Source organism: Vidua chalybeata, chromosome 22 (genome assembly GCF_026979565.1).
Source record: "Vidua chalybeata isolate OUT-0048 chromosome 22, bVidCha1 merged haplotype, whole genome shotgun sequence".
In the NCBI taxonomy this organism is placed as follows: domain Eukaryota; kingdom Metazoa; phylum Chordata; class Aves; order Passeriformes; family Viduidae; genus Vidua; species Vidua chalybeata.
This window is the reverse complement of record NC_071551.1, coordinates 7019748-7046948: the sequence shown is the minus strand read 5'-3', so window position 1 is coordinate 7046948 and position 27201 is coordinate 7019748. Positions and strand designations below refer to the sequence as shown.

At 55.9% G+C, this 27201-nt stretch overlaps 1 protein-coding gene across 2 annotated transcripts; it reads left to right on the top strand.

Annotated features, from left to right (window-relative positions):
• Nucleotides 1–2462: 2462 nt before the first annotated feature.
• On the top strand, nucleotides 2463–23588 carry PLEKHN1 (pleckstrin homology domain containing N1). 2 transcript variants are annotated; one of them, XM_053962811.1, is made up of 15 exons: nucleotides 2463–2582; nucleotides 4180–4279; nucleotides 7900–8046; nucleotides 8339–8419; nucleotides 9527–9614; nucleotides 11114–11238; nucleotides 11786–11935; nucleotides 12474–12554; nucleotides 14638–14707; nucleotides 14981–15138; nucleotides 15656–15850; nucleotides 16569–16811; nucleotides 18746–18943; nucleotides 19699–19747; nucleotides 21972–23588. In XM_053962811.1, exons 1-15 carry the CDS (start codon nucleotides 2503–2505, stop codon nucleotides 22142–22144), a joined length of 1938 nt encoding a protein of 645 aa, XP_053818786.1. In that variant the 5' UTR covers nucleotides 2463–2502; the 3' UTR covers nucleotides 22145–23588. The 2 variants fall into 2 exon arrangements, with proteins under 2 accessions (XP_053818786.1, XP_053818787.1); XM_053962812.1 differs by lacking the exon at nucleotides 18746–18943.
• The last annotated feature ends 3613 nt before the right edge of the window (nucleotides 23589–27201 follow it).

Sequence of the window (27201 nt, the reverse complement as noted above, 5' to 3'; positions counted from 1 at the left end):
TAACTCTGAGCTTCATATAAAGTGTCAGCAGTTCTCACAGCTCAGTCACACACAACAATCCTTTTCCAGTCCCAGAACCAAGGACACCGCTGCAGCTTCAGCCCCAAAAAGTGTAAACAACAGGAGAGTGAAGTGGGAGGATGGGACTGCACAACCTGGAGCTGGAATTGGACAGTGAACCCCAATGTGGAAATGGACCAAAACTTATAAAAGTGTGAAAACTCGTGACTTGGAGTCCATTTGGGGTGTAGCCACGGCCAGGCTCTTGTACTGCCCAAGGTATATCCTGTGAAGGCCTTTAAATAAACCCCCACTTTACTCCTTTAACTCTGTCTAGCCTTTATTTCATTTAAAACCCACTTTATTCCTTTAACTCTGCCCAGCCTCTGTTCCAGGTCAGCCTCTCAAGGCCCTGCTGGTGTCACTGCTGTCCCAGTGAGCAGACAGCACCTGTGACAGCAGCAGGAGCTGCAGCAGCAGCGCTGGTGTCCCTGCTCTGAGCCGGGAGGTTTTATTTAGAACAAACTGGAGGAACAGCACGTTTGTGGTCACGGCCTGACCGTGTTAGCCACGGATCCGAGGAGGAATCACACTTTTCTGCACAAAACACAGCTGGGGCTGTTTGCTGCAGTGTCTGATCTCGGCCAGGAGGTGCTGGGCTGTTGCTGTGCTGTTTCCCAGCTGTGCAGGGAGCAGAGAGCAGCCCCTGCCATGGAAATCACGGAATTTGTGGTGGGGGCCCTCCAGAGGGGTGTCCTGCTGCTGTGCTGGGCCAGGAAGGGTTAATGGATTCTGGACACAAAGGGGAGGGGGATAAAGGAGCTGCTTTTAAAGGTCAGAAATGGGGAGAAATTTTATGGCACATCCATTGTCAGCTGCTCTCTCCTGGTGAGTGTGGCCTGACCGTGCAATCCCTTTTTGGGAAATATTTTGTTACTGCAAGGGTAAAACCACCACAAACGGGAACAGTCCAACACACCCTGTGTGTCTATCAACCCCAGCTCGATTCCAACAGATTCTCCAGGAAAACCTCCTAAAATAACCCGTAGATTTGTCACACCACATCCTTTATGGTGTTTCTTACATCACTGTTATTTATGTTCACTAAATCTGATTTTTTTTCAAACATGCCATCAATTCAATTAGTTTTGACAAGATCTGATTTCCACAGCCCCATGTTGATTTGTATTAATTATATTCTCCTCCTGTAATTCTCAAAGTTAATCCAACTCCCTCACAGCTGTTACATCATTTTCCCAGGAATTACTGTCAACTGGCAACCCCATAATTACTGGGGTGGTTTTTTACCCATGGAAACACTGATATCCCTGTTAAATTATGCAATTTCTTTGCAAATTCCATGGTCCTGCTAGACTGAATTGCAACAGTGACTCAAGCCCTTTGTGTTCAGCTCTTTCAAACTTTCTGACGTGAATTCTTTGATCCAGAGCATTCATTTTGTGTTTACTTCTAAGCAGCCACCTGAAAATAAAAAGGGTTTCTCGTTCCCTATGGGTGTAATTCCGTTTTTGTTTTTTTTTTTCAGCACAGAAATATTGAGTCTGCATTTACCTTTTGTCATTAACTTCTCATTTTTATTGTTTATATTTCCATGCAGTGAGGCACTCACAGCACAGTCAGAAATCTTCCGTTTGCTTTCTTTTAAAGCATTTATTCTACAAATATTCTTTTTTTGCTGCTCATGCACATCTGCTTTTGCTCTTTGCTCCCTTGATCCATTTCCCACCATTCCTAGATTTTGATTAGTGTCCTGTTTGATATTTTTTCCCCATTTATTTTTATATTTTTAATATAATATAATTTTATATTATAGTTTTAACCCCGCTGGGAAGGGGGAACCCTTTGGAACCCTTCAACCCCGGGGATTTTTGTTAATGCTTAAACAACAACCACCAACTTTATCTTGCTGCATCCTTATCTCCACCAGTACGGTGGTCGAATTCCATTTTGGAAAACACTCCAGGATGGGTTTCTGGGCAGAATTCCTTTAGGGAGAACGCTGTGGGATGGGTTTCTGGGCAGAATTCCAGTTGGGAGAACGCTGCGGGATGGGTTTCTGGGCAGAATTCCTTTTGGGAGAACGCTGCGGGGTGGGTTTCTGGGCAGAATTCCTTTTGGGAGAACGCTGCGGGATGGGTTTCTGGGCAGAATTCCTTTTGGGAGAACGCTGCGGGATGGGTTTCTGGGCAGAATTCCTTTAGGGAGAACGCTGCGGGATGGGTTTCTGGGCAGAATTCCTTTTGGGAGAACGCTGCGGGATGGGTTTCTGGGCGGCCGCAGCTCCCGGCCGCCGGTGGCTCGGGAATGCCGGCGGCTCGGGGTGAATTCCCAGGAACAGGTACCTGGCCCGCCCCTCCCAGCCCGCGGGGCGGGAGCGAGGGGCAGGATCGGCTTTGGGCTCTGCCCACACCCACTCGAGTCCCGGCGGGCGGAGAGGAGCGGCCGGGAGCGATCCCGCAGCGATCCCACAGCGATCCCGGCATGGGGAACATCGCCTGCGTCCCGCAGGCTCCCGGCGGCTTCAGGAACTCCTTCCGAAGGAAACCCTCGCTGAAGAAGGAGTGAGTAACCCCCTCCGGCTCTGGGATGCGGGAGCGGGGCTGGATCTCCTGCGGGAACTCTCCCGGCGGGGATTTCCTATTTATTTCCCGGAGGTTTTGGGGGTGCTGGGCACTGCCAGACCCCGGGACCAGCTCGCCCTGAGTGCCTGGGATGGAATTCTCAGCCGGCAGGGAACACCAGCCTTAGGGAGAAGTGCTGCTGAGTTAATTTTTGTTTGGGTAATTAAGCTTCCTCCAGCGGGACAGGGTGCAGAACACCTGATATTCCCTGTTTTCCCTTGTGAGTGTTCTTATTCACAGTTGTGGTACTGTTGTGAGAAAACAACATTCCCGCTCCTCAGGCTTTAGGGAAAAAGCCCCAAATCCCAGCACCCCGCAGGATTTGTGTTTGTAAACCCAAAGGAGGAGCAGCAGAAAATCTCCATGAAATCCTTTGGGGATTTGGGTGCTGGGCTGGCCAGGGCAGAGCTCAGGTACCATGGCCGTGGGTGGCTGTCCCAAAATAGGGACAGCAAGGGAATGCACTGCAGCTTCCCAGCTTTCCCACTGCTCCCATCAGCACGGCCAGAGCTGGAAAAGAGCTCTGGAGGGAACCAGGTGATTCCTCATGAACCTGTCTGTGTTGGGTTCAGTGTCAGGGCTGTGCCAAAACCCCCCAAAACTCTGCCAGGCTGAGGGGTTTCTGCTTGAAAGGAGACCCTGAGCTGTCCCCTTGGTGTCCTGTGCTGCCAGAAATCAGGGGCAAACCTGTAGGAGCCTGAGGAGTTCCTGTGGGATAAAAGAGAGGGGATCCCTTGGGGTGTTTGGGGTAAAAGAGAGGGGATCCCTCAAGAGTTTGGGGGTAAAAGAGAGGGGAACACTCGGGGTGTTTGGGGTAAAAGAGAGGGGATCCCTCAGGAGTTTGGGGGTAAAAGAGAGGGGATTCCCCAGGGTGTTTGGGGTAAAAGAGAGGGGATCCCTTGGGGTATTTGGGCTCTGGGGATCTCACATCAGGGTGCTGTGGTGGAGCAGCCAAGCCCCAGAGCTCCTGCTGTCCCACTGACTCCCAGCTTCCCACGCTCGTGGGGATTCTCCTGGTTTTCTGCTGCAATCTGAGGAAGTCCCAGCACTTCCCAGCAGCACCAGTGGCTGCCTGGCACTGGTGTGCACCCAGGGAGAAACTGGGAGTGGGAGGGAAGGGAGGGGGAAGCCACCAAGGCAGAAATGAGCCCTCCCTGTGAATATCTGCCTGCGGATCTGTGCGGATCCATCCCCACTCCAGGGGCTCTGCAGGAGCTGGGTTTGGTTTTTGTGTTCTGCCATGGAACATCCGGGCCCTGTGCTCATTTGGGGGCACAGATGAGCAAAGATGATCATTTGGCTGAGCAAAGAGCTGTAAAAAAGGCAGAAGAACCCCAACAAATGCAGCAGAACCCCATTCCAGTTCTCCAAGGCTTTGTCAGCCCTGGCTGGGCTGGGATGACTCGAAAGCTTGTGACAAATTGCTTGCTTGGTGTCGTGGCTTCCTTATTTCTGGGCAGGATTCACCGTGCCTCAGCCTGGATCTGTGTTTCCATGTGTGTTTTGTTTGTTTTTTTTTTTTCCCTTCCCTCTGTAGACAAAATGGCAAGAAAAAGCTGCCCAGCTTCTTTGGGATAGACGGAGGCCAGGAGAGAGACACGACCACGGACAAAATCCTGCAGTATATTCCAGCCAAGGCAAGTCCAACCCTCCAACCCCCTCCCCACTGCTCCAGAGGTTTATTCCCACCCACCCCGAGCACAGCATTTGGGTTTGGGTCTGGGGGCAGCAGCAGCCCTGTCCCGAGGAGATGCCAGGAAGGGATGAGCCCCTCCCAGCAGCTGGGTCCCCGTGCAGGTGTGGAGGGGACCTGGCTCAGCCAGGGGTGCTGCTGGGAGCCCAGCAGGGACACGGGGACATGGGGACATCTCCCCCACACCTTTCCTCTGGGTTCTTTTGTTTCTGGGTCGCCTGCGAGGGAAGGGAAAACCTGAGCGAGCTTTGGCAGGTGGGATGATTCATTCCCACGCCACAGTGAGACGGAGCAGGAGCGGATTAGCCAGGAGCCTGGGAAGGGAATCAGGAAGGGCAGGGCTGCCCCGGGCACGGCCCAGCCTTGTGGCCACATGGCCCCGTTCCAGCGCTGCTGGGGAAAGCAGAGGGGAGCCAGCAGCCCCCGAGGCTTTGGTGGGTCCCGCTGGGTGGGCCGGGGGTGTGGGTGGAATTTTGGGAGCATTTGGGCTGTGCTGGGCATTCATCAATCCCAGCTGTGTGCACGTGGGGAAGGGGAAACTGAGGCACGGCCTCAGTGCTAGGCAGAGGGAATTGCAGGGAAGGCTCCCCGTGGGAATCAGCTGGATCCAAAAGGATCAGGCAGCAAAAAACAGGCCCCAGATGGATCCTGGATTCTTCCCTGGGGAAGCAGGATGAGCTGTCAGAGTCAGGGGGTCCTGGGGGAGGAATCCTGGCAGAGGTCACTGGGAGATGCTCATCTGGGAACTGCAGGGAGTGCAGGATCTCTCCAGGGATGGAAGGAAGGAGGGTGGAGCAGGTTTTCAGCCCTTACCCTCGCCTGGGGCAGAGGGGATGCAAACTCCGGGCTCAGCCACAAGCTCCCTGTGTGGCCTGGAGGAAGCCTGGGCTTTGCCCCTCTCTCCCTGCTGCGTTTTTGGCAGCAGCAGCAGCTGCAGGGCCGGCTCAGAGCCGAGCTGCCAGCACAGGGCAACCTCAGAGGAGATGGCATCGCCCACTCCTGACCACAACAGGCCACCTGGGACGGGGCAGGTGACATCCCTGCACCCTCTGGCACCCCCAGCAGCCCCTGCCCTGATTCCCACAGCCCCCAGTGACAGCCGGGGGGAGGATGTGCCCCAGGAGCCGCTCATTTGGTGTTTTTCCCATGAAACAGCAGCTCCCGGAGCCCCGGGGCTCCCAGTGCGAGCTGAGCTCTTCCTGCTGCTGATTCACCGCGGGGCTCGGGGGCTGCAGGGGCCGAGCAGTTAATGAGTAACTCGTTCTACCTGTAGGATGAGAACATGTCAGGGCACTTGCACCTCGGGAGGAACCGGGTTTGCAAGGATCGGCGGTGCCTGGGAGCCAGCGGGAGCGCTGGGATAACGGGAATGGCCGGGATGGGGCTGGAGGAGGGCGCAGAGCCCAGCCTGGGGAGGATTCTGGAGGGGAGGAAAACGCCAGACCCCTTTAGCTTTGGCTGAGGCATCCCCATGGTGTGGGAGCTGGAAGGGCAGCAGATTGCAGGGGTGTGATCCCGTTTTTCCACGGCCTTGGAGCTGCTCCTGTGCTCAGCCATTACATCCATCTCCTCGGGCTCACTGCCACCCCTGCCAGGCTTGCTTGGGTGAGGGAAGTATTCCATTTGTTCCTTGCCACACGAGTGGCTGTGGAAGCTCTCCCTCTCCCTCCTGCCCGCGGGAGGATCCCTCTGGAAGCTCTTTCCCAACGCTGCTGCTGCATTCCCAGCTCCCAGGCTTCTTTCTCTTCTCAGTGCCTTGTTCATTCCTGGGAAATTTGGCTGCAGCAGCAGTGCCCCGGCAGCTGGTGGCTGGTGCTGTTCCTTATCTCCGAGCCCATGATTTTATCACTTCACCCTCTCCCTACTCCCAGGTGTTGCTGGTGCCCTTATCCTGTGTTTTGTTATTGCTGTACCCGTGACCAGATGCTCTTTGCTCTGCATTTGTGACACAAATACCATTTTTCCTACGCTGAGCTGCCCCAGTGAGACATTTACTGGGCACGCAGTGTGTTCCCTAAATTCTGTTCCACAGCTGGGAAATTGGAGGGAGGATTTCAGCAGGAAAGGGTTAACTCATGTCCTAAAAACAACACTCCAAATTCAGCAAGGCCCTGGAAGGAGCCCTGTGCTCTGCAGGTGAAAGGATCCTGACCACTTTTGGCTCCATTCCCAGCTCCATTCCCAGTTCCCTGGCTCCATTCCTGGTTCCCCAGCTCCATTCCCATTCCCCAGCTCCATTCCCAGCTCCATTCCCATTCCCAGCTCCATTCCCATTCCCCAGCTCCATTCCCATTCCCCAGTTCCATTCCCCAGCTCCATTCCCATTCCCCAGCTCCATTCCCCAGCTCCATTCCCATTCCCCAGCCCCATTCCCAGCCCCATTCCTGTTCCCAGCTCCATTCCCATTCCCCAGCTCCATTCCCATTCCCAGCTCCATTCCCATTCCCCAGCTCCATTCCCCAGCTCCATTCCCATTCCCAGCCCCATTCCCAGCCCCATTCCCGGTTCCCCGGGCTGTCTGGAGCAGGCTGACCCCATGCCAGAGGGGTGAGTCACAGAGGGGCCCCGCAGGACAGAGCTGGGTGTCCGTGGAGTGGCTCCTCATCCTCATCCATCACGGGCACGCGCAGCTGTCCTGGCACGGCCCAGCGGGAGCGGGATCGGGAATGGGGTCAGGAACGGGCACAGCAGGAATGGGGACGTGCTGGGAGTGTCACCAGCCCTGCTGAACCCCAGGGAACCACTGCAAACCTCCCCTGGCCCAGCCGGTTTTGGCTTGGAATGAATTCCCAGAGCCTGCATGTGCCCAGCCAAGCTCAGGTGCAGGTGGGTGTGGAGCTGAGGGGATCAGTGCTCAGTGCCCTTCCCTCCTCCCCAAGGACACCAGCCAGCCCCCAGGAACCCAAGGGTTCTTCCCAGAAAAACAGCAGGAAGAGCTTTATCCCCCCAGGCGGGGAGAAGTGAGGGGTGTGGGGTTGTGCTCCTGCACAGAGGGAAGAATTCCCATAGAAGCAGGAAATCAGGGAAGCCCCCAGCCCCGAGTGCTGCCTCCTCTCCTCAGCCCTGGCTCTCCTGTGGTGCTTCCTGTAGCTTTTCCAGGCTTTTTGAAGGGACAAAAATCTGCCTTGCAGCTGCTTTTGTGGCTCTGCCCCAAAACTGTCTGGCAGCCAGAACCCAGAGAAAGCGAGGGATCTGAGTGGGACCCGAGCTGGGAGAGCTGAGGGATCCAGGTGGAACCAGAACAGAGGAAACCTTTCCACTTCCCTCCATGGAAGGCACACTCAGGATGCACTGGGATGGTTTTTCTGTGGAGCTGGGACACCCTGAAAGTGAAATGTGCCTCTGCCCCCCCTTTTCCAGCCCAGAAACCCCAGCTTTAGGTCAGGATCTCCTCACAGGCTCCCAGCAGCAACCGAGCCCCGGCCCCACGTTGGCAAGGAGACCCAACAACAAACAGCCCATCCTGGGCACCTGCCCAGGGCGCCTTTCCCAGGAATCCCTGCTGGGAAGATGTTCTGGGAATGTCTCCTCCTCCAGCTCTGATCTGCTTTTCCCTCGGTACAGATTATTCAGAAGCAGGAAAACCAGAAGGAAAACTTGGACCAGAGGTTCCCCAGCCTGTTCAAGAAGGGCCGAAGGAAAACGGTTGTCAGGAATTTGGGCAAAATTATTTATTACTCCAAGGTCAAGTTTAAGTTCCAGCACTGCCAGGTAAACCTGAGGCACATCTTTGTGGGGGTTCCTGTGCCCAGGGACGTGGAGTAATGGGGAAGGGAGGAGTAATTCTGGGAAATGGGATCCTGGAGAATTCCCTGGGCTGCTCTGGGCACTGCCACGTGGTGCCCACCTGCTCCCATCCCTGTGGGCACCTGGGACACTTCCATCAGCACAGATGTGGCCCCTGGAAAAGCTTTTCCATGCCTGGGATGCAGAGGGAGGCTGGGAGGTGTCCTGAGATGACCCCAAATGTGTCCTGAGATAACCCAAACTCTCCCTTCTGCAGGAGGTCAACAGCTGCTTCCTGGAGCTGTTCCAGTCCTACCTGTACTTCCAGTCCACGGGTCCCAACGGCCTCACCTACCAGGTAGGGCCTCACCTGGGCCAGCTGGGCTTTGGGCACTGTGGCCACGCTGGGGGCACCGGGCAGGCAAACTCCGGCAGATGTCCCCCAAGTCCCTTCCCGGGGATGCCAAACTCCAAAAGGGTGTTTTGTCCCAAAGCCTGACCCCAGAGCAGCTCAGGGTCACCTGGGCCAGGGGTGAAGGAGCCCAGGGACAGGCAGGAGCAGGTGGGAGGTGACCTGGAGCCACCTTTGTGCTGAGCAGCAGGCACAGGGAGCTGAGCCTTGGGAAACCCCAAATCCCCCCGGCCTTGGTGCCCATGGGGGACTAGGGGGAGTTCTCCATCTGCAGGATGGGCTTTTCCAACATTAATTATTCTGTGGGAGAAGGGGGGAAGAGAAAGCTGAGCCTCGGGGAGCTCTGCTGGCAAACCACTCATGAATCTTTTAACCTGGTGGTGCTGGGGAGTTGCAAATAATGAATGAACTGTTCTGCACCACAGCCAAACAGCCACAGCTGTGAAACAACAAGCCCTGAATGTTCTCTTCCTCCACACAACTGAGGAACTAAAACTGAGCATGTTTGGGAGGTGATTGTAAAATTAGTTCCTCTTAGAAATGATTAATTAGCCTTTAAGTGACTTGAGGTTGGTGTAAAACATCAGGAAAACCTCTCCAGTCACCCCCAAGGCAGCCTTCAACTGAAAATTCCCATGTCAGGAGACAAACAAGATCTCAAACTCTCCTGACTCCTTTAGAAACAGCTCCTGAGTTTATTAATTGTGGAGGAATTAACAAGGAATTAATGTACCCAAAGGCATTAGAGCCATTAGCATCTTTTATGGAGGTTGTTTAGGGAGCCCAGAAGAGGGAGGACAAAGTTGTCACCTGTTCCTGGGCTTTGGCAGAGTGGGAATCTGAGCATGCAGAGTCTGGGAACTGGGCAGCTCAATTTTCCTTTAGGGCCAGTCCCATTTTCTGCCTTTCTCCTGTTAAATCCCCATTGTTTTGCTGAGGTTTCTCTTAAAATGGAAAGAGAAAAAACCCTGTGGAATATAAAGATCCTCCTCAGCGTGGCAGAGGATTGCTGCAGGATGGAGCCCAAAAGTAACTCCTGCTCTCCTTCCCCAGGGGCTGCTGCCTCTGAAGGAGCTGGAGGTGCGTGAGCTGGGAGCTGGGCAGAGCCCCGGGCAGCAGGACCACGCTTTCCACATCTCAGGTGGGTCTGTGGGGCTGCTGGGCTCAGGGAGCCCAGGGAGGGGGACTGGGATGGGTCTGCTCCCCGTCCCAGCCCCGGGGAGCACCCCCAGAGCTGCTGCCGCAGTCCCGGGCGTGTGCCAGGAGTTCCTTTCCTCATTTTCTCTTCCTTCTGGGCCCTGTTTGCATGTGGCAATGGGTGATGCCCTCGGGGTGTGCCCGGGGGTGAGGGTCGTGCCCTGGCAGCACAGTTCCTGCTGGCTTCGATTTGCATTTATAATTGGTGTGGATGCCCAGGGAATGCCCCGAGAGCAGCATCACACCGGGAAACCAAGGGAAGAGGAAACAGGAGAGCTCCAGAGCCACAGACACGTGGATGCCCAGAAAATGCGTGACACCAAATTGCTGTCATGGGTTTGGAGTCACTCCGGAGTCTCTGCCCCGGCTCCCCACCTCAGCTTTGTTTACCCTGCATTTCCTGCAAGACAGACGCACTTCAAAGGCTCAGTAAAACGTTGTTTATAAATAATGCAGGAATTAGGGCACTAAAGATAGCACAGAAGGGCAAAGTCCTGTGTGGGCTTATCTGGGTACCTTCAAGTCCCACGGAGGCAGATCCTTCTGAGCCTGCAGCAAGCAGGGTTTGATATGGGCCGAGTGGTAAATTATTAATCACAACATCCACTCTGCATCCTGCCAGGAATGGTTATTGCCCTCAGCAGGCTGTGCTGGGAGCAGGTAGCAGAGGGTGTGGGAGGCTGTGCTCATGCCCTGAGACGAGTGAGAGCTGGAAACTCTAAAATCAACAAGCTGCAGGGCTGTCCCTCCCTCCGAGGGGATGTCTGGAGTCATCCTCAGCTTGGCTGGCATGGGTTAGATTCGGTGAGGCAATAAATAAACAAACAGTGCCAGAAAGCTACTGGTGTTCTCCGTCTGGAGAGCCAAGCTGCAACTGGGAGATAACACGGGGCTTTCTGCTGAGGGAGCAGCACCTTGGGACAGTCCCTGCCCACAGAGAGGCTTCCCACAAACTGCTGGGGGGGGTTGAAAGCTGAAATCCACCTCTGGAGGTCAGGCTTGGCTTTTGGAATGACTTTGGGATTTGTTCTTGGCCTGGTTCGGGGTTAAAAAGTGTCTGGTGCGCAGGGCTTGGTGTGTCTGAGAAGGGGCTGGAGCAGTCTGGGAAGGCTGATGTGACAAAAGGGTGGCAGGGAGGGCTGGAGGGGGGTGGCAGCAGGGCAGGGGTGTCCCCACACCCCGAGGAGGGCTGTGCAGGGTGGCAGCTCTGCCATGAGGACTCGAGGGAGGTGGCAGCAGATCTCTGGTGTCCCCACGCCCCGAGGAGGGCTGTGCAGGGTGGCAGCTCTGCCATGAGGACTCGAGGGAGGTGGCAGCAGATCTCTGGTGTCCCCACACCCCGAGGAGGGCTGTGCAGGGTGGCAGCTCTGCCAGCTGGCTCCCGATGGATGCTGCCATCCCTGCCCGGCTCTGCTCCGCTCACCCCGGCTCTCCCACCCCCAGGGCCCCTGCTGAACCCCCTGGTGGTGTTCTGCCCGTCCGAGGCCGAGCTGAAGCAGTGGCTGTACCACCTGGAGAAGCAGATCCAGCTCTGTGGAGGGAGCCTGGCCCTGCCCCTGTTGTCCCAGGTGGGTGTCCCACATCCGTGTCCCACTGCTGGCTCAAGCTGGGACATGGGTGGATTCCCTCTGGGGGGCTTTGATGGGGAAAAAAGGTGCAAAAAGAGCCTGCCAGAGGGGTCTGAGAGCCATTGGCAGGGGGGTGTGCTGGAAGGAAGAGCTGCCACCCACGGGTGCCACCAGCAGCACAACCTCCGTGGGGTCAGAGCTTGGGGCTGCCTCAGAGAAGCTCTCACGCTTTTGGGTGCTTGTGCAACCACCCAGAGCTTGCAAAACATCAGGAGGAGGAGGCTGAAGCCTAGAAAACAGATAAATTGTCTCTCCCAGTCTCTGAGGGTGTTTTAATTCCCTCCCCACTTGTCAAACAGAAATATCCCCCTTGGAAAGGCATTTCCAGGTGATGCTCGGTGTAGAGAATGACAATCCTTTCCCAGCTGGAACACTGCCTCCTGCCCAGATTTATCTATTCTTTCCTGCTCCTGCCACACCAAAAACGTGTCCCCAGGTGGGGCGGGCGGTGGCTGAAGGCCGGGTGGTCAGTGTGTGCTGTCCCTAGAGCGGCTGGACGCAGAGCGCCGGGGGCAAGGAGGAGCTGCGCTGGTCCGTGCAGAACCTGCCCGTGCAGGACTGGAGAGGGACCCAGCGGGAATCCCTGGGAGAAATCCTCTGCGTGTCCAAGGTGAAGCTCCAGCACCTGCCCTTCCAGGTAGGACACGGCTCTGGGGAGGGATGGAGGGAGGGATGGATGATGGATGGATGATGGATGGATGGATGATGGATGGATGGATGGATGGATGGATGGATGGATGGATGGATGGATGGATGATGGATGGATGGATGGATGGATGGATGGATGGATGGATGATGGATGGATGGATGGATGGATGGATGGATGATGGATGGATGGATGATGGATGGATGATGGATGGATGGATGATGGATGGATGGATGGATGGATGGATGATGGATGGATGGATGGATGATGGATGGATGATGGATGGATGGATCCATGGAGGGATGGATGGATGGATGGAGTCACTGGTGCAGGCTCCATCTCTGAGCAGAGGGAAGCATCCTGGCCCTTCTCAAATCCATCTCCCAGCACAGGGAACAGCTCAGCTCAGCTCAGCTGTTCCCAGAGCCCTGGCCCCAGGCTGCTGTCAGCAGGACAAAGCCCAGGGCTCCCCAGCTCTGAGCCCTGGCTGTTCCCAGGGATCCAACCCTCTCCCTGTCTGCTTCCCAAGGAGCAGCACGACCGGCTCCTGGTGCTCTACCCCTCCACGCTGGTGATCGTGTCCGAGGAGCCCAGTGGCCTCTGTTTCAAGGTGAGCTCCTCTCGGAGCATCCTGCTGCTCTCCACCTGCATTCTCCGTGCTCCTGGTGTCCCTCCCGTGCCAGCTGGCAGGGAGCAGGCTCAGGGATGGTGCAAGATCCCTTCCCATGAGAAACACCTTGCACTCCTCCAGCAGCCCAGGGGGAAGGAGCTGCCTGCCAAGGAGTCTCTGGGAGGAGGAGGAGGAGGAGGAGGAGGAGGAGGGAGGCTGTGCTGGCAGGGAGCCTGGCCCTCCTGCTGCAGACAGGAGCTGGCACGGCCCCAGAGTGCCCCTCAGGGGGCTTTGCCCCCCAGGCTCTGTGCCACGGGACCACTTTGGAGCTGGGAGCAGCCTGGCAGCGCAGCTGATGCTGTGGGGAAGGGCACAGGAGGGGAGGGGAGGGGAGGGGAGGGGAGGGGAGGGGAGGGGAGGGGAGGGGAGGGGAGGGGAGGGGAGGGGAGGGGAGGGGAGGGGAGGGGAGGGGAGGGGAGGGGAGGGGAGGGGAGGCTGCTGCTGGTGCAGCGCTGGCAGCGTTCTCCCTCTGCGGGAGCAGAAGGGACAGCAGGGACAGGGAGGCATCCCGAGGGATGCCAGAGCAGCTCCTCTGCTGTGTCTGCCTGTGGGAGCAGTGCTGGAGCCTCAGCACAGGCAGGCAGCGGCACTGAGCAGTCAGAATGGCCCTAAAATCAACCAGTGACATCCCCGGTGGCACTTGGGGACACAGCTGCGTGGGAGCACGGCTCTGCTGGTTAATGGCTGGGCTCCGTGGTGCTCGAGGGCCTCTCTGCCCTTCCCTTCCTGTGATTCTGTGATCTCGAGCATCGTTTGATGGCTCACTCAGAGCTCTCTGCTCCTCCTGTGCTGGAACAAATGTGCCAAAAGGAGCGGTGACCTGTCTGTGACCCCGGAGCTGCTGCTCTGCTGCATCCCTGAGTCACCGAGCCAGGGACAAACAACCCTGCGGAGCTGCAGGGCTGTGAAATGCACCGTGAACCCCCCGGGGCCCTGCTCCGCGCGGCTCCACATCCTGCAGAACGCTTTTATTGTTATCGCTGGGAAGAGCATCTCCCGGGAGGAGGGCCATGGGCAGGCAGAGCTCTCCCCACCCCAGAGCAGCTCTGGACGGCGTTTTCCAGCAGCTGGGACACGCCCCAGGCACAGCCTGGTTTCGGGAATGTGCTGTGTGCAGCTCCTGGGAATGGGGCACCACGCAAGGGGGCCTGGGCTGGGCTCTCCCATGAGCTCATCTCTTTTGAAACCCTAAACCTGCCCCGTGCGATGTTCCCTTCCCAGGCGATGCTCCCTTCCCACGGTGCCGGAGCCGCGCTCCCGGCGCTGATTCAGCAGCCTGTGACAGGAACCTGCTCTTCCACAGGCGTGTCAGGGCACGGGAGCCTCCTCCGGGGCTGCTGCACTTCCCTTGCCCGCAGTTCTGTTCTGTTCTGCAGCTTCACAGCGACCACAGGAGCTGCCCCTGCCAAGGGCGTGGGGCAGGGAAGGGGCTGGGATGGGGCTCACCCCAATCCTCCAGTGGGAAAAGGCCCTGGGCGAGGTGGAAACCAGCAAGGGGGAGCAGCTGGCAGGGCTGGAGTTATCTGTGGGATGTTGGTGAGCTTCCCGAGGTGGGACTTTATCCAGGGGGTGTCTCTGTGAAGGGGAGGATGGAGCACCATCCTGGGGGCAGGGATCCTGCTGGGATGTGCAGGAGGCAGGAGGAATCTCACTGGGATGTGCAGGATGTGGGAATCTCACTGGAATGTGCAGGAAGCAGCAGGAATCTCACTGGGATGTGCAGGAAGCAGCAGGAATATCACTGGGATGTACAGGATGTGGGAATCTCACTGGGATGTGCAGGAAGCAGCAGGAATCTCACTGGGATGTGCAGGAGGCAGCAGGAATCCCACTGGGATGTGCAGGAGGCAGCAGGAATCCCACTGGGATGTGCAGGAGGCAGCAATCCCGCTGGGATTCTCCCTGCAGGAGCAGACTGTGGCTGCCCAGGTGCCCGCAGAGGCTGCACCCCAGAGCTGTGCCCCATGGCACGGACAGGAGCTCTGCTGGCTCCGTGATCCCAGCCCTGCCCCTCTCTCCACAGGGAGAGCTCCCCCTCAACGCCATCCAGGTGCTTTTTGAGGAGAATGACAAAACCTCCTTTTTAATCGAAGGTGGGTGTCCGGCACGGGGGTGGGGAGGACCTGGCACAGCCACGGGGGGCTCGGGGGTGCTGCGGGGGCACCCTCCCGGTGGGCAGCCAGGCTCCCTGAACTGCCCCGCTGGGAAATTTGGGATGCTCTGTGTCCTGGCAGGAGAGCAGCACCAAGGGCAGAGCATTCCCCGCACCAGCGCCTCCCGATCCCGTGGAATGCGGGTTGGGATGGAGCAGGGGCATTCCCGAGGGGTCCGGCCCGGGATCAGCAGTGGGGGGGATGTTTTTCCAGGCCGACTGATAAACTCCATCCGGGTGACCTGTCCCAGCTACCAGGACTACCAGGAGTGGCTCTACTGCCTCAAAACCGCGCAGTTCCGAAACGCTGACTCCTCCCTCTCGGGCTCCGAGAGCTTCTCTGTGGGGTCAAAGCCGCCACACCCCAGCCAGGTACGGGATGCTGGAGCTTTGGGTGGGAACCCACGGCTGTCCCACCTGTGTGACGCTCCGGTGACACAGCAGGCTCTGCTCGAAGCTGCCAGCATGCTGCTGATCCCCGGGGATTATTTCAATAATTATTTATTATTTTTAAATTATTTATATTATTAATGCAGGGCATTATACAGGAAAAAAAAAAATGTCATTGAATTCCTTCAAAAGCAGAGGGTGGACACGGCCTGTGACAGGGCTGGGCAGTGAGGCACTGGGACAAGGACAGGGATGGGTTTTGGACCCCATGATCCCTGTGGGTCCCTTCCAAGTTGGGATATTCTGTGATTCTTGCCAGGAACGGGTTACCCATCTGCCAGCTGGGATGGGCACCCTTTTCCTGCTGCTCATTTTCCTCTCCCACCCCAAAACCAGCACATCCCACACCCCAGGCACAGCCACCGGGCTGCTGCTGGCCATGGGGACACAGCCCAGAGCCCGAGGGCTGTGTCCCAGGGATGTCCTTGTCCCCGTGCAGTTCACCAGCAGCGGGAGAGGATCCCTCAGCTCTGACGGCCGCACGAACTCCTGGGCGTCCGGAGGGAGAGTGACCACGCTGACCCAGCTGTCCCAGACCAGCGGCTCCCTGCCCGACGGCCACTCCTTCCTGCTGACCCCCGAGGGCCGGCTGCTCGAGGAGCCCCTCTCCCCTGGCTACTCCCAGCCTCTCCATGTGAGTGAACCCCAAAAGCAGCCTGGGGTGCCTGTGGGGAGCCCCTGGGCTGGGGCTGGACACTGCCTTGGCTGCTGGCAGCGTTTGCTGTGGGGTTGGAGCAAATCCGGGCCTGCAGCCTGGGCTTGTCCTGGCTCAGCTTGGTCAGGGAAAAGGCTGCTGAGGGATCCCAGTTCCAGTCCCAGTCCCATCCCAGTCCTAGTTCCAGTTCCAGTCCCATCCCAGTTCCAGTCCCAGTCCCAGTCCCAGTCCCATCCCAGTTCCAGTTCCAGTTCCAGTCCAATCCCAGTCCTAGTTCCAGTTCCAGTCCCATCCCAGTTCCAGTTCCAGTTCCAGTCTCATTCCAGTCCTAGTCCTATCCCAGTCCCTTTTCCAGTCCCATCCCATTTCCAGTCCCAGCCCAGTTCCAGTCCCAGTTCCAGTCCCATCCCAGTCTTCTGCCCTGTACTAGAGCTTTTGGGGATTACAAAAGATTACAAAAGGGCAAACAGAAGGTTCAAAGGCTGGGAAATCCCAAAATAAAAGCTGCAGGGGGGTGGAGGTGATGGCCAGGCAGGGTTTTTGCTCTGCCCCAGGGCAGGAATCACACACCCGGGGGTGGCAGAGCTGTGGGGCAGGGCCCAGGGCAGGACCTTGGCAATTCCCGAGCCCGGAGTGATGCCCATGTGCATTCCCAGCCCGAGGAGAGCCAGCTCCAGGGTCTGTCCTCTCATTGCAGAGCCTGGCACAGCCCAGCTGGCCCAGCTCAGGGCTGCCCACGCAGGAGCTGCGCAGGGGGAACAGCGCCAGGAAATCCAAGGGCAAGAGCAGCGGGCAGCAGCTGCCCCAGGACGCGGAGAGGAGCGTCTGCAGCCTCATCCCCGAAAACCCCAAGGGAGAGACGCAGTCCCCGCTGTACCACGAGCCCTACTCAGCACACGGCTCCCAGCAGCACCCCCTGGCACAGCTGGAGCTGGGCAGGGTAAGGGAGGGGTGGGCACGGGATCAGGATGGGTGCGGGATCAGGATGGGTGTGGGATGGGGATGGATTGGGATGGATTGGGATGGATTGGGATGGGGATGTGGGGTGGGGATGGGTGTGGGATGGAAATGGAGGTGGGGTCAGGATGGATTTAGGGTCAGGATGGATGTAGGATGGGGATGGAGGTCGATGGAAATGGAGGTGGGGTCAGGATGGATTTAGGGTCAGGATGGATGTAGGATGGGGATGGAGGTCGATGGAAATGGAGGTGGGATCAGGATGGATTTAGGGTCAGGATGGATGTAGGATGGGGATGGAGGTGGGATGGAAATGGAGGTGGGATGGAGATGGATGGGGATGAGGGATGGATGGGGGATGGGGCTGGATGTGGGATCAGGATGGATGTAGGATCAGGACGGATGTAGGATGAGGCTGGATGCAGGATGGGGATGGATCCTCCTGCCTGGGAAAAGCAAGGTTCACCTTTCCCTGCTGGTGCTGCTGGCAGGGACAGGGGCTGGCAGGTGCTTCAGAGCAGGTGTGAAAGCATTGCCATGGGAAAAGGGGCAGTGGGAGGGAGGCTGCACATGGCAGATGGAGCAATGCCTCCCAGAGCCCTGGGATGTGGGCACCAGCTCCTGAGGCAACCCATGAGTAGGAGGTTATTGCCTCATGGGACACAGCCTCCTCTTCCAAGGGTTTTCCAGCATGTCCCCATCAGTTTTTTAGTGTGATGCCACTTTCCCAACCCCTCGGTGACTGTTCCTTAAGGAATTCCCCTCCTTGGCCCAGCCAGGAGTCAGCCCCACCACTCCACGTGGATGAGCAGCATTTGGGACTTTATTTGCAGGGCCATTCCCCACTCCAGCCCCTCCCGGGGATGAGCTGCGAGTGCCCTGTCGCTGTTTCCATCCTGCCTTGGGGTTGAACAGACAGAGCTGGGTGGGAATTCAGCCCTCAGCAGCTCCCATCTGCTCCCCCTTTGCACTGATCCCTACACTCCCAGTTCCCCCAGTGCTCCCAGTGGGGCCTCCTGCAGGAGCTCCTGCTGCTTCCAGCTGGCCCTGACTCAGCAGCCAGGCTCCTGCCTCCAGGAGCTGCGCCCGGGGCTATTTCCTTCCCTGCCATCTGAGGAGGGATGGAAACCCCAGAGCTGCACTTTAGGGTGGGGCAGGGCCCAGCAGAGTTCCCTGTGCCCTCCGGCCGGGGCAGGGCAGAGGGGAACTGGTTTCCCCTGTCTGATCACCGGGAGCACATCACAACCACCCCGGGAGGAGGCAGGAACCATCAGACAAAGGCAGGGACCGAGACGTGAGCCAGGCTCCCGAAACTGGAGATGAGTCAGAGCCAGAGCCTGCTCTGGCCACCCCAAAAAACCCCAGCTGTGATAAGGGAGTGCCTGGTAAAGGCCACATTTCTGCCTGTGAGAATCTGATAGGGAAAGGCTTCCTGAGTCACCCCCACCCTGGGGTGACCCCCTTCCCTCCAGGGCCCTTCCTGGCTCGTGCCTGGCCTTCTGCAGCCCTTGAGCTGCTTCCATCCTCCTGCCTTCACCTCTGGCCAGCTCCAGCAGGGCTGTGGCTCACGGGGGGGACGAGCCCTGGCCTCTGAGTCCCACCTGAGCAGAACTGGTGGGGAGGGCAGAACCAGCAATCCTTGCTTGGCCTGAAGGTGCTGCCAGCAGGGCTGGATTTGGGGTGGGCAGCACCAGGTGGGCATTTCCCAGCTCTGCACAGCCAGGCTCCAGCCTGGGGCTGGATTTGGGGTGGGCAGCACCAGGTGGGCAGCACCAGGTGGGCATTTCCCAGCTCTGCACAGCCAGGCTCCAGCCTGGGGCTGGATTTGGGGTGGGCAGCACCAGGTGGGCAGCACCAGGTGGGCATTTCCCAGCTCTGCACAGCCAGGCTCCAACCTGGGGCTGGTTTTTGTTGCAGTTCCTGCAGTGCCACGAGCAGACAGGACCACCCCAGGGGACTGTGCCAGGTCCCCAGCAGCTGTCCCTGGAGCAGTGGCACTGCCAGCCCCTGCCAGGGCACTGCAGGGAGGTGCCCACGGTCCCCATCTACAGCACCCCGGGCACCTCGCGCCGGCTCCAGCCGCGGGCACCGGCCCAGGGCTCCTACCTGGGGGAGGTGAGGCTGGGAACTCGCCTGAGAGGTGCAGGGGACACTCAGAGGGTGCAGGGGACACTCAGAGGGTGCAGGGGACACTCAGGGAGTGCAGGGGACACTCAGGGGGTGCTGGGGACACTCAGGGAGTGCAGGGGACACTCAGGGGATGCTGGGGACACTCAGGGGGTGCTGGGGACACTCAGAGGGTGCAGGGGACACTCGGGGGATGCAGGGGACACTCGGGGTGCAGGGGATACTCAGGGAGTGCAGGGACACTCAGAGGGTGCAGGGGACACTCAGGAGATGCAGGGGACACTCGGGGGGTGCAGGGGACACTCAGGGGTTGCTGGGGACACTTGGGGATGCAGGGGACACTTGGGGATGCAGGGGACACTCAGGAGATGCAGGGGACACTCAGAGGGTGCAGGGGATACTCAGGGGGTGCTGGGGACACTCAGGAGTTGCAGGGGACACTTGGGGGGTGCAGGGGACACTTGGGGATGCAGGGGACACTCAGGGGGTGCAGGGGACACTCAGGAGATGCAGGGGACACTCAGAGGGTGCAGGGGACACTCAGAGGGTGCAGGGGACACTCAGGAGATGCAGGAGACACTCAGGGGGTGCAGGGGAGCAAAGCTGGGGTCCCATCTTGCCTGGGGTGGTCCCTGCAGGGCTCTGGGCCCTCTGCTCAGCAGGGGTGGGGCCGATGCCCGCCGGGCAGTGTCCCAGGCTGGCACAGCCGTGCCACCCTCAGCACGCCGTCCCTCTGTCCCCAGGGCTCGTCCCTGCCTCAGGAACACCTGGGCCTCGAGCTGCATCCCCCAGGTGAGGCCCCCAGGCTGCCCCAGCACAGCTGGGCTGTGCCCCCATCCTGCTCGGCCCTGGCCCTTGTCACCTGTCCCCTGTCCCTTGTCCCCTGTCCCCTGTCCCCTGTCCCCTGTCCCTTGTCCCCTGTCCCCTGTCCCCCATCCCCCGTCCCCCGTCCCCTGTCCCCTGTCCCCCATCCCCTGTCCCCTGTCCCCCTGTCCCCCGTCCCCCGTCCCCTGTCCCCTGTCCCCCGTCCCTGTCCCTTGTCCCTTGTCCCCTGTCCCCCGTCCCCTGTCCCCTGTCCCTTGTCCCTTGTCCCCTGTCCCCTGTCCCCTGTCCCCTGTCCCTTGTCCCCTGTCCCCTGTCACCTGTCCCTTGTCCCTTGTCCCCTGTCCCCTGTCCCCTTTAAAAATTTGTATATATATATATTTAAAAATGTATATATATATATATGTTATATATATACATGTTATATATATAAATATATATATATTTACAATAGTATGAATTATACATTTATATAGTCTATATTTAATATTATAATATTATATATTTTAAAATAATATTCTATATAAATACACAATTGTAAATATTCCTCCCCATTTCCCTGCAGATGGCCCCTATGACCTGGCAGACGGCTCCTGCCCCTGCCAGGACTCCACATCCTACCACAATAATTAAAATTATATTACATTACATATATTTTTTGAATGCCTATATATATATATATATATATATATATATATGTATATGTATATGTATATGTAATTATATATATATAATATATTATATAATGGTATATGTTACATGTACATATATATTCATAATAGTAGGAATTACATATTTCTATTTCTATTTCTATTTACATTTACATTTACATTTATATTTATATTTATATTTATAAACACACCAAACTCTACGCACCCCTCGCCGTGTCCCTGCAGATGGCCCCTATGACCTGGCAGACGGCTCCTGCCCCTGCCGGGACTCCACATCCTACCACAATAATTAAAATTATATTACATTACATATATTTTTTGAATGCCTCTATATATATATATATATATATGTTTATGTATATGTATATGTAATTATATATATATATAATATATTATATAATGGTATATGTTACATGTACATATATATTCATAATAGTAGGAATTACATATTTCTATTTCTATTTCTATTTACATTTACATTTATATTTATATTTATATTTATATTTAAACACACCGACCTGTACACATCCCTCGCCGTGTCCCTGCAGGTGCCCCCTATGACCTGGCAGACGGCTCCTGCCCCTGCCGGGACTCCACATCCTACCACAATAATTAAAATTATATTACATTACATATATTTTTTGAATGCCTATATATATATATATATATATGTGTTTATGTATATGTATATGTAATTATATATATATATAATATATTATATAATGGTATATGTTACATGTACATATATATTCATAATAGTAGGAATTACATATTTCTATTTCTATTCCTATTTACATTTATATTTACATTTACATTTATATTTATATCCATACCGACCTGTACGCACCCCTCGCCGTGTCCCTGCAGGTGGCCCCTATGACCTGGCAGACGGCTCCTGCCCCTGCCAGGACTCCACATCCTACCACAATAATTAAAATTATATTACATTACATATATTTTTTGAATGCCTATATATATATATATATATATATATATATATATGTTTATGTATATGTATATGTAATTATATATATATATAATATATTATATAATGGTATATGTTACATGTACATATATATTCATAATAGTAGGAATTACATATTTCTATTTCTATTTCTATTTCTATTTACATTTACATTTACATTTACATTTATATTTATATTTATATTTATAAACACACCAAACTCTACGCACCCCTCGCCGTGTCCCTGCAGGTGCCCCTATGACCTGGCAGACGGCTCCTGCCCCTGCCGGGACTCCACATCCTACCACAATAATTAAAATTATATTACATTACATATATTTTTGAATGCCTATATATATATATATATGTTTATGTATATGTAATTATATATATATATAATATATTATGTAATGGTATATGTTACATGTACATATATATTCATAATAGTAGGAATTACATATTTCTATTTCTATTTACATTTATATTTATATTTATATTTATATTTATATTTATATATAAACATACCGACCTGTACGCACCCCTCGCCGTGTCCCTGCAGGTGGCCCCTATGACCTGGCAGACGGCTCCTGCCCCTGCCGGGACTCCGCGTCCTTCCACGACTACGCCGAGCTCCAGAGCTTCCAGAGCGACCTGAGCTACGACAACCTGTGGGAGGCGGAGGAGAAGGAGCCGGGCGGCGCCCGGCGGCCCCCGCAGGTGTTCCAGGTCTGAGGCTGCTCCCGGCACGGAAAAGCCCCGGGCTCTTCTCCCGCCGGGAGGAGCCCTGAGCTCTGCTCTCCACGGCCTGGCAGGTGCGGGGCTCAATCCCTGCCCCAAATCCCAGCGTGGGGCCGAGCAGAGCGGCCCCGGCCTCGGTGGGGCTGGAGGAGCAGCCGTGCCCAGGCTGCAAAAAAAAAAACCAAACCAAAAAAACAAACCAGCTCTGCCCCCTGAAAATCCCGGAGCAAAAAGGGTCAGGCTCCCTCGGGTGAAGGGGACTCGGTGTTCAGAGGGAGAACCAAAAAGGTGCCCGGATTAGTCGGATTGCTTTGCACCAGAACCCTCAGCTGGTCCCTGTGGGGATCCCCTGGGAGCAGCCAGAGCGAGCTCTGGAGGCTGCCAGGATGCACAGGGCATCATCCCCTGTCCTGGCAGCTCGCGGGATTGTCCTCCTGCGAGATCAGGCAGGAGATGGAGAGGAAAAATCCCCAACCAGGTCTGAGCACAGCGGGGTTTGATTTCCACTTCATGCCAGAAAAGTTCCTTCCTGCCAGGGCTGGCTCCAAACCTGGTGCCAGCAGAAATGCCAGGTGATCTGTGCTCTCAGGTCTTCCCTGCAGAGGAACCCCCAAATCTCCCCAAATCAGGGGATCCCTCCTTTCCTCCCAGCCCTGCCCATGCCTGGGCTCACCCCAAAAGCTGCCTGTGGCTGTCCAGGCAAGGAGGGGAGAAAATCCCCCCCAGGAGAAACTCCAGGACAGCCGAAGTGACCAGAGCAGTGCCAGGGGGGCTGGGGTGTCCCTGATGTCCCTCTGGGCCCCTCCAGAGCCAGGACAGGACACAAACAAGGGACAGAGTCTCGGGGTTGTTCTTTTCCAGCCTCTTAGGCCAGAGCCTTTGGAAAGTCAGCAGCAAATCCAAATGTTTTCACCTGAGGCTCTGAGTTCTTAACCTTTGTTCCCTGCAGAGGCTGCAAGTCAAACACAGCAACAAAACCTCTGCTTTGGTTCTTTCTCTGGTGCAACCACAACCATTTGTACTTGAATATCTCTGGTTGTAATTTCGGGTTTTTTTCGGGAGGTACCCAACAAAGTTTACATGTAAAGGCTGAGTGGGTTCTGTGTATTTAAATGTAAATGTGGCTGAGTTGAAGAGCTGTTTAATTTTCTAGCTGTGGCTGGTGTTCAGTTCTGTAAAACACCTTCAGGAGTGTGTGGCTTCGGGTCTTGGAGCTGTTGCTGTTTTCTCTCAGGTTTGCTCTGTTTTGGGGAGGATTTGTATCTGATAACACCCAAAAGATCGATTTATTCTGAGCTAAACCGTGCTAGGGGACATCCCAAATGTACTGGGAGGGTCACCAGCATATTTTAACTGACTTGCAACAGCAATGCCTGCAATGATCAAAGGGGGAGATCCCTTTCCTGTTGATATTAAAGTTCCCTGTGGATTTCTGTGAGATTGGACAATCCCAGCGTGCATCCCCTGGGATCATTTCCTTCTCTTTGCCATCCTCTGCTTTGATGGAGGTGAATCTTTGCCCATCACTGCTGCCCTGGGGGCTCTGGGCCCGTGTCCAGGAGGATTTGCAGGCTCCTGAGTGTGTCCAGGAGGATTTCCAGGCTCCTGAGTGTGTCCAGGAGGATTTCCAGGCTCCTGAGTGTGTCCAGGAGGATTTCCAGGCTCCTGAGTGTCTCCAGCTCGGGTCAGGCTCCTTTATCCCTTCATCCTTGGCCAAAGTCTCCCCAGGGTTTGCCAGGACCTGGCTTTGGGTTTTCCCTGTTTGGATGTTGGTCCAGGTGAGTTTGTGGCTGTAAAAACTCCCCCTGCTCCTGCTTTTCCTCCAGCACATTTCTCAGCAGGCTCAGGATTTAAAAACTGGTTTATTTAGAGCAGCACCAGACCTGTCTGGGTTGCACTGAGATGGAAATCCGTACCTGCAAACACACAAAAACCTCTTCAATCCCGACCACTGAGCCCATCCTTCCCCTGGCTGCAGCAGGAATCTTGGATTTCTCTCTGCTCTCTGATTTTTAAGCTACAATTCCAAACTTTATTTTTTTTCCCTCTCAAAGAATAAACAGCAAAATTTAGGGGAAAAAAATTATTAGAAAGTGAAGCTTGTAACCTGCTCCTTTGGCTTTGGGAGCTGGGAGAAATTCCCTGTGAGACAACACGGGGTGTAGCAAAAGATCAGTCTGTGGCTGTGTTTTTTATTATCTTTACCAAAACATTTGACAGCCGAAGTTCGGGGAGGACCCGCCCTCCCTTCCCGAGGATGTTCGGGATCCGCTCCGGGCTCTGATGAGCAACTCCCCGAGTGCCCTGTGGGTGGGAGAATCCACCAAAATATGCAAGGGCCGGAGCAACTGGAGCTTCTGCCACTTCTGCCTCCGCTCTGCCGGGGCTGGCACAGCACCAACCCCCAAAACCCCTCCGGAGGGCGGCGAAAATTCCGCAGAAACTCCCATGGGAAGCTCTGCTCTGGTTTCAGCAGCCAGAGGTGAAGGGAAGGTCAGAGTGAAGGAAAAAAATCGAGTGAAGAAAAATCCGAGTGAAGAAAAATCCGAGTGAAGGAAAATTCAGAGTGAAGGAAAAATCCGAGTGAAGAAAACTGCGAGTGAAAAAAAAAAAATCCGAGTGAAGGAAAAACTCGAGTGAAGAAAAATCCGAGTGAAAAAAAAATCCGAGGGAAGGAAAATTCAGAGTGAAGGAAAAATCCAAGTGAAAAAAAATCCGAGTGAAGGAAAAACTCGAGTGAAGAAAAATCCGAGTGAAAAAAAAATCCGAGTGAAGGAAAATTCAGAGTGAAGGAAAAATCCAAGTGAAAAAAAATCCGAGTGAAGAAAAATCCGAGTGAAAAAAAAATCCGAGGGAAGGAAAATTCAGAGTGAAGGAGCTGCTGCGGCCAAAGGCATTCCCGGGAAAAGGGGGAGAGGCATCCCTGGGTGTCCGGGCGGGATGAAATACGGGGCAGCTCCTCGGGCCGCACCTGCCTGACTTTTTCATGTGCCTGGCACTGCCGAGGTGTCAGATGAGGGAGCTACGTGCGGGGACAGCGAGGGAGGGATGGCACCGCTCCCACGGCCGGGCAGCAGCCTCGGGGCACGCAGGATGCACGGCAAGGTCGCCGCGATTGTGCCGGGCGAGGTGCGAGGTCCTGGCTGCCCGCAGGAGGGCAAAGCCCCTCGGTCCTGGCAGCTTTGGTCTAGGAGAAATCCTTGGGTATATTGAATTTGCGAGGTTTAATCTCCATTTTGGCCGTGGACAAAAATCCCAGGCATGCTTGGCCTTGCTGTGAGGCAGAGGAGAGAGCTGGAAAGGTCAGAGAATAAACCAAGCATTAAAATTTCAGGCTGCTCTGCTCCCTGGTGGAGCGGGGCAGAGGCTCCCAGATCCCCCGAGACCAGCAGGACCTTTCAGTAATTCCTTTCACTCCTGCAGCCAGCTGAGAGCCTCCAGCTCCTGAAATATTCATGCCCATCCTCTCCTTCCAGGGTGATCAGAGCAGTGTGGAGTGCACCTGTGACCTGCGGGGTCTGCTGGCACCTCTCTGGGTGCCACGTCCTGCTGGCACCTCCCGGGCCGAGCTCTGAAGGGTCACACGCCAAATACCACAGGCAGCAAAGGGTGACAGGCACCTCCTGTCACCCCCAGAGCACTCCTGGGAGCAGCACTGGGGTAGGGGCATGGAGGCAGTGGGATTTTCCCCCTTTGGAGGGGGAAAATTCGGGGGCACCGAGCCTTTCCCTGCTGGAGCAGCTCAGGGACAGCCAGGAGTCACTGTCCCCTCTGTCCCCTCTGGAGCAGGGCGGGTGCCCAGAGCCAGGGGATGGCTTGGGACAGATCCAGGGCCCAGGTCCCAGCACACAGCCCTGTCCCGCTCCTGTCCCTGGAGCAGGCCGTGCACCAGAAGTGTTTCCAGTGAAGGGTTTTGGCCAGAAACCCTCCCAGGTTCAGTGAAATCCTCAATCCCTGGGACAGCCAGAAATCGCTCGGGCCAGGCTTAAACCCAGTGGTTTCCAGCCCAGCTGAGGATGCAGCTCCAGGAGCTCCTGGCTGCAGAGGGGTTAAACCCAGTGGTTTCCAGCCCAGCTGAGGATGCAGCTCCAGGAGCTCCTGGCTGCAGAGGGGTTAAACCCAGTGGTTTCCAGCCCAGCTGAGGATGCAGCTCCAGGAGCTCCTGGCTGCAGAGGGGAGGGGATGGAGCTGTGCTGCTGGGCAGTGCTCATGGATCTGTTCAGAGGAACTGCCCAGAGCTCCTGAGCCAGGAGGGATCTGTGGACGGGGCTGCTGGTGCCATGTGGCAGCCAGGCCGTGCCTCAGAGGGGCAGGAACAGGGACACAGGGGACACTGCCCCGTGCCCCTGCCTGCTCTGTCCCCGGGGCTCCAAACCCGTCAGCTCCTGCAGCTCTGGCCCCACACACCCACACAGGGCATTGATTTATCCTCCTGCAAAGCCCAGGGCTCCCTTAACGGCTCCCCACAGACAGAGGGATGGACACAGAAGTAGTAAATGAGATAGAACTTTATTAGAAGCTTCCAGCACATTCCATCTGCCCTCCTCCCCTACAGAAGCCCTCTCAGTGGGTGTCCAGCTGCTCCAGGCCATGCAGAGCCTGTCCAGCTCCAGCTCCCCGTCCCAGATCTCGCTGTGCCCTCCTCTCAGCAATAACCCGCGGCCTCCAGCCCACCCCTGCACCCCTTAGAGCCTCCTGGCACTCTCAGCACAAGGAAAGGAACCTCCCCTCCCTGCTGTCACCTCACAAACACAGGGCAGAGCCCCCGTGGATCTCAATCCCGCACTGGTGCTGTCACCAGGCTGGTGAGGGGAGGAAATTCCTCCTGAGTAATGTCCTGGAGTGGGGAGGGAGGCACTGGGGAGAGGGGGAAACTGAACCATCCCATCCCATTCCACTCCCCAGCCCCACAGCTTCCACGCTCCCCTCACCCCACGTCTCCCCCAGGCAGTTTTGCCTCTCTAGGACGGGAGGCACAAAAGGAAATCAATCAAAGATTCAGTCAAATATTTCCCTGCTGATTGGCACAGCCAAACCTGCCCACGTCCTTC

Coding starts and splice junctions, on each gene's coding strand:
- PLEKHN1 (XM_053962811.1), top strand. CDS start 2,503: ATGGGGAACATCGCCTGCGTCCCGCAGGCTCCCGGCGGCTTCAGGAAC. Junction 9,615..11,113: donor CCACGCTTTCCACATCTCAG/GTGGGTCTGTGG, acceptor TCCCACCCCCAG/GGCCCCTGCTGAACCCCCTG. Junction 15,851..16,568: donor GCTACTCCCAGCCTCTCCAT/GTGAGTGAACCC, acceptor CTCTCATTGCAG/AGCCTGGCACAGCCCAGCTG.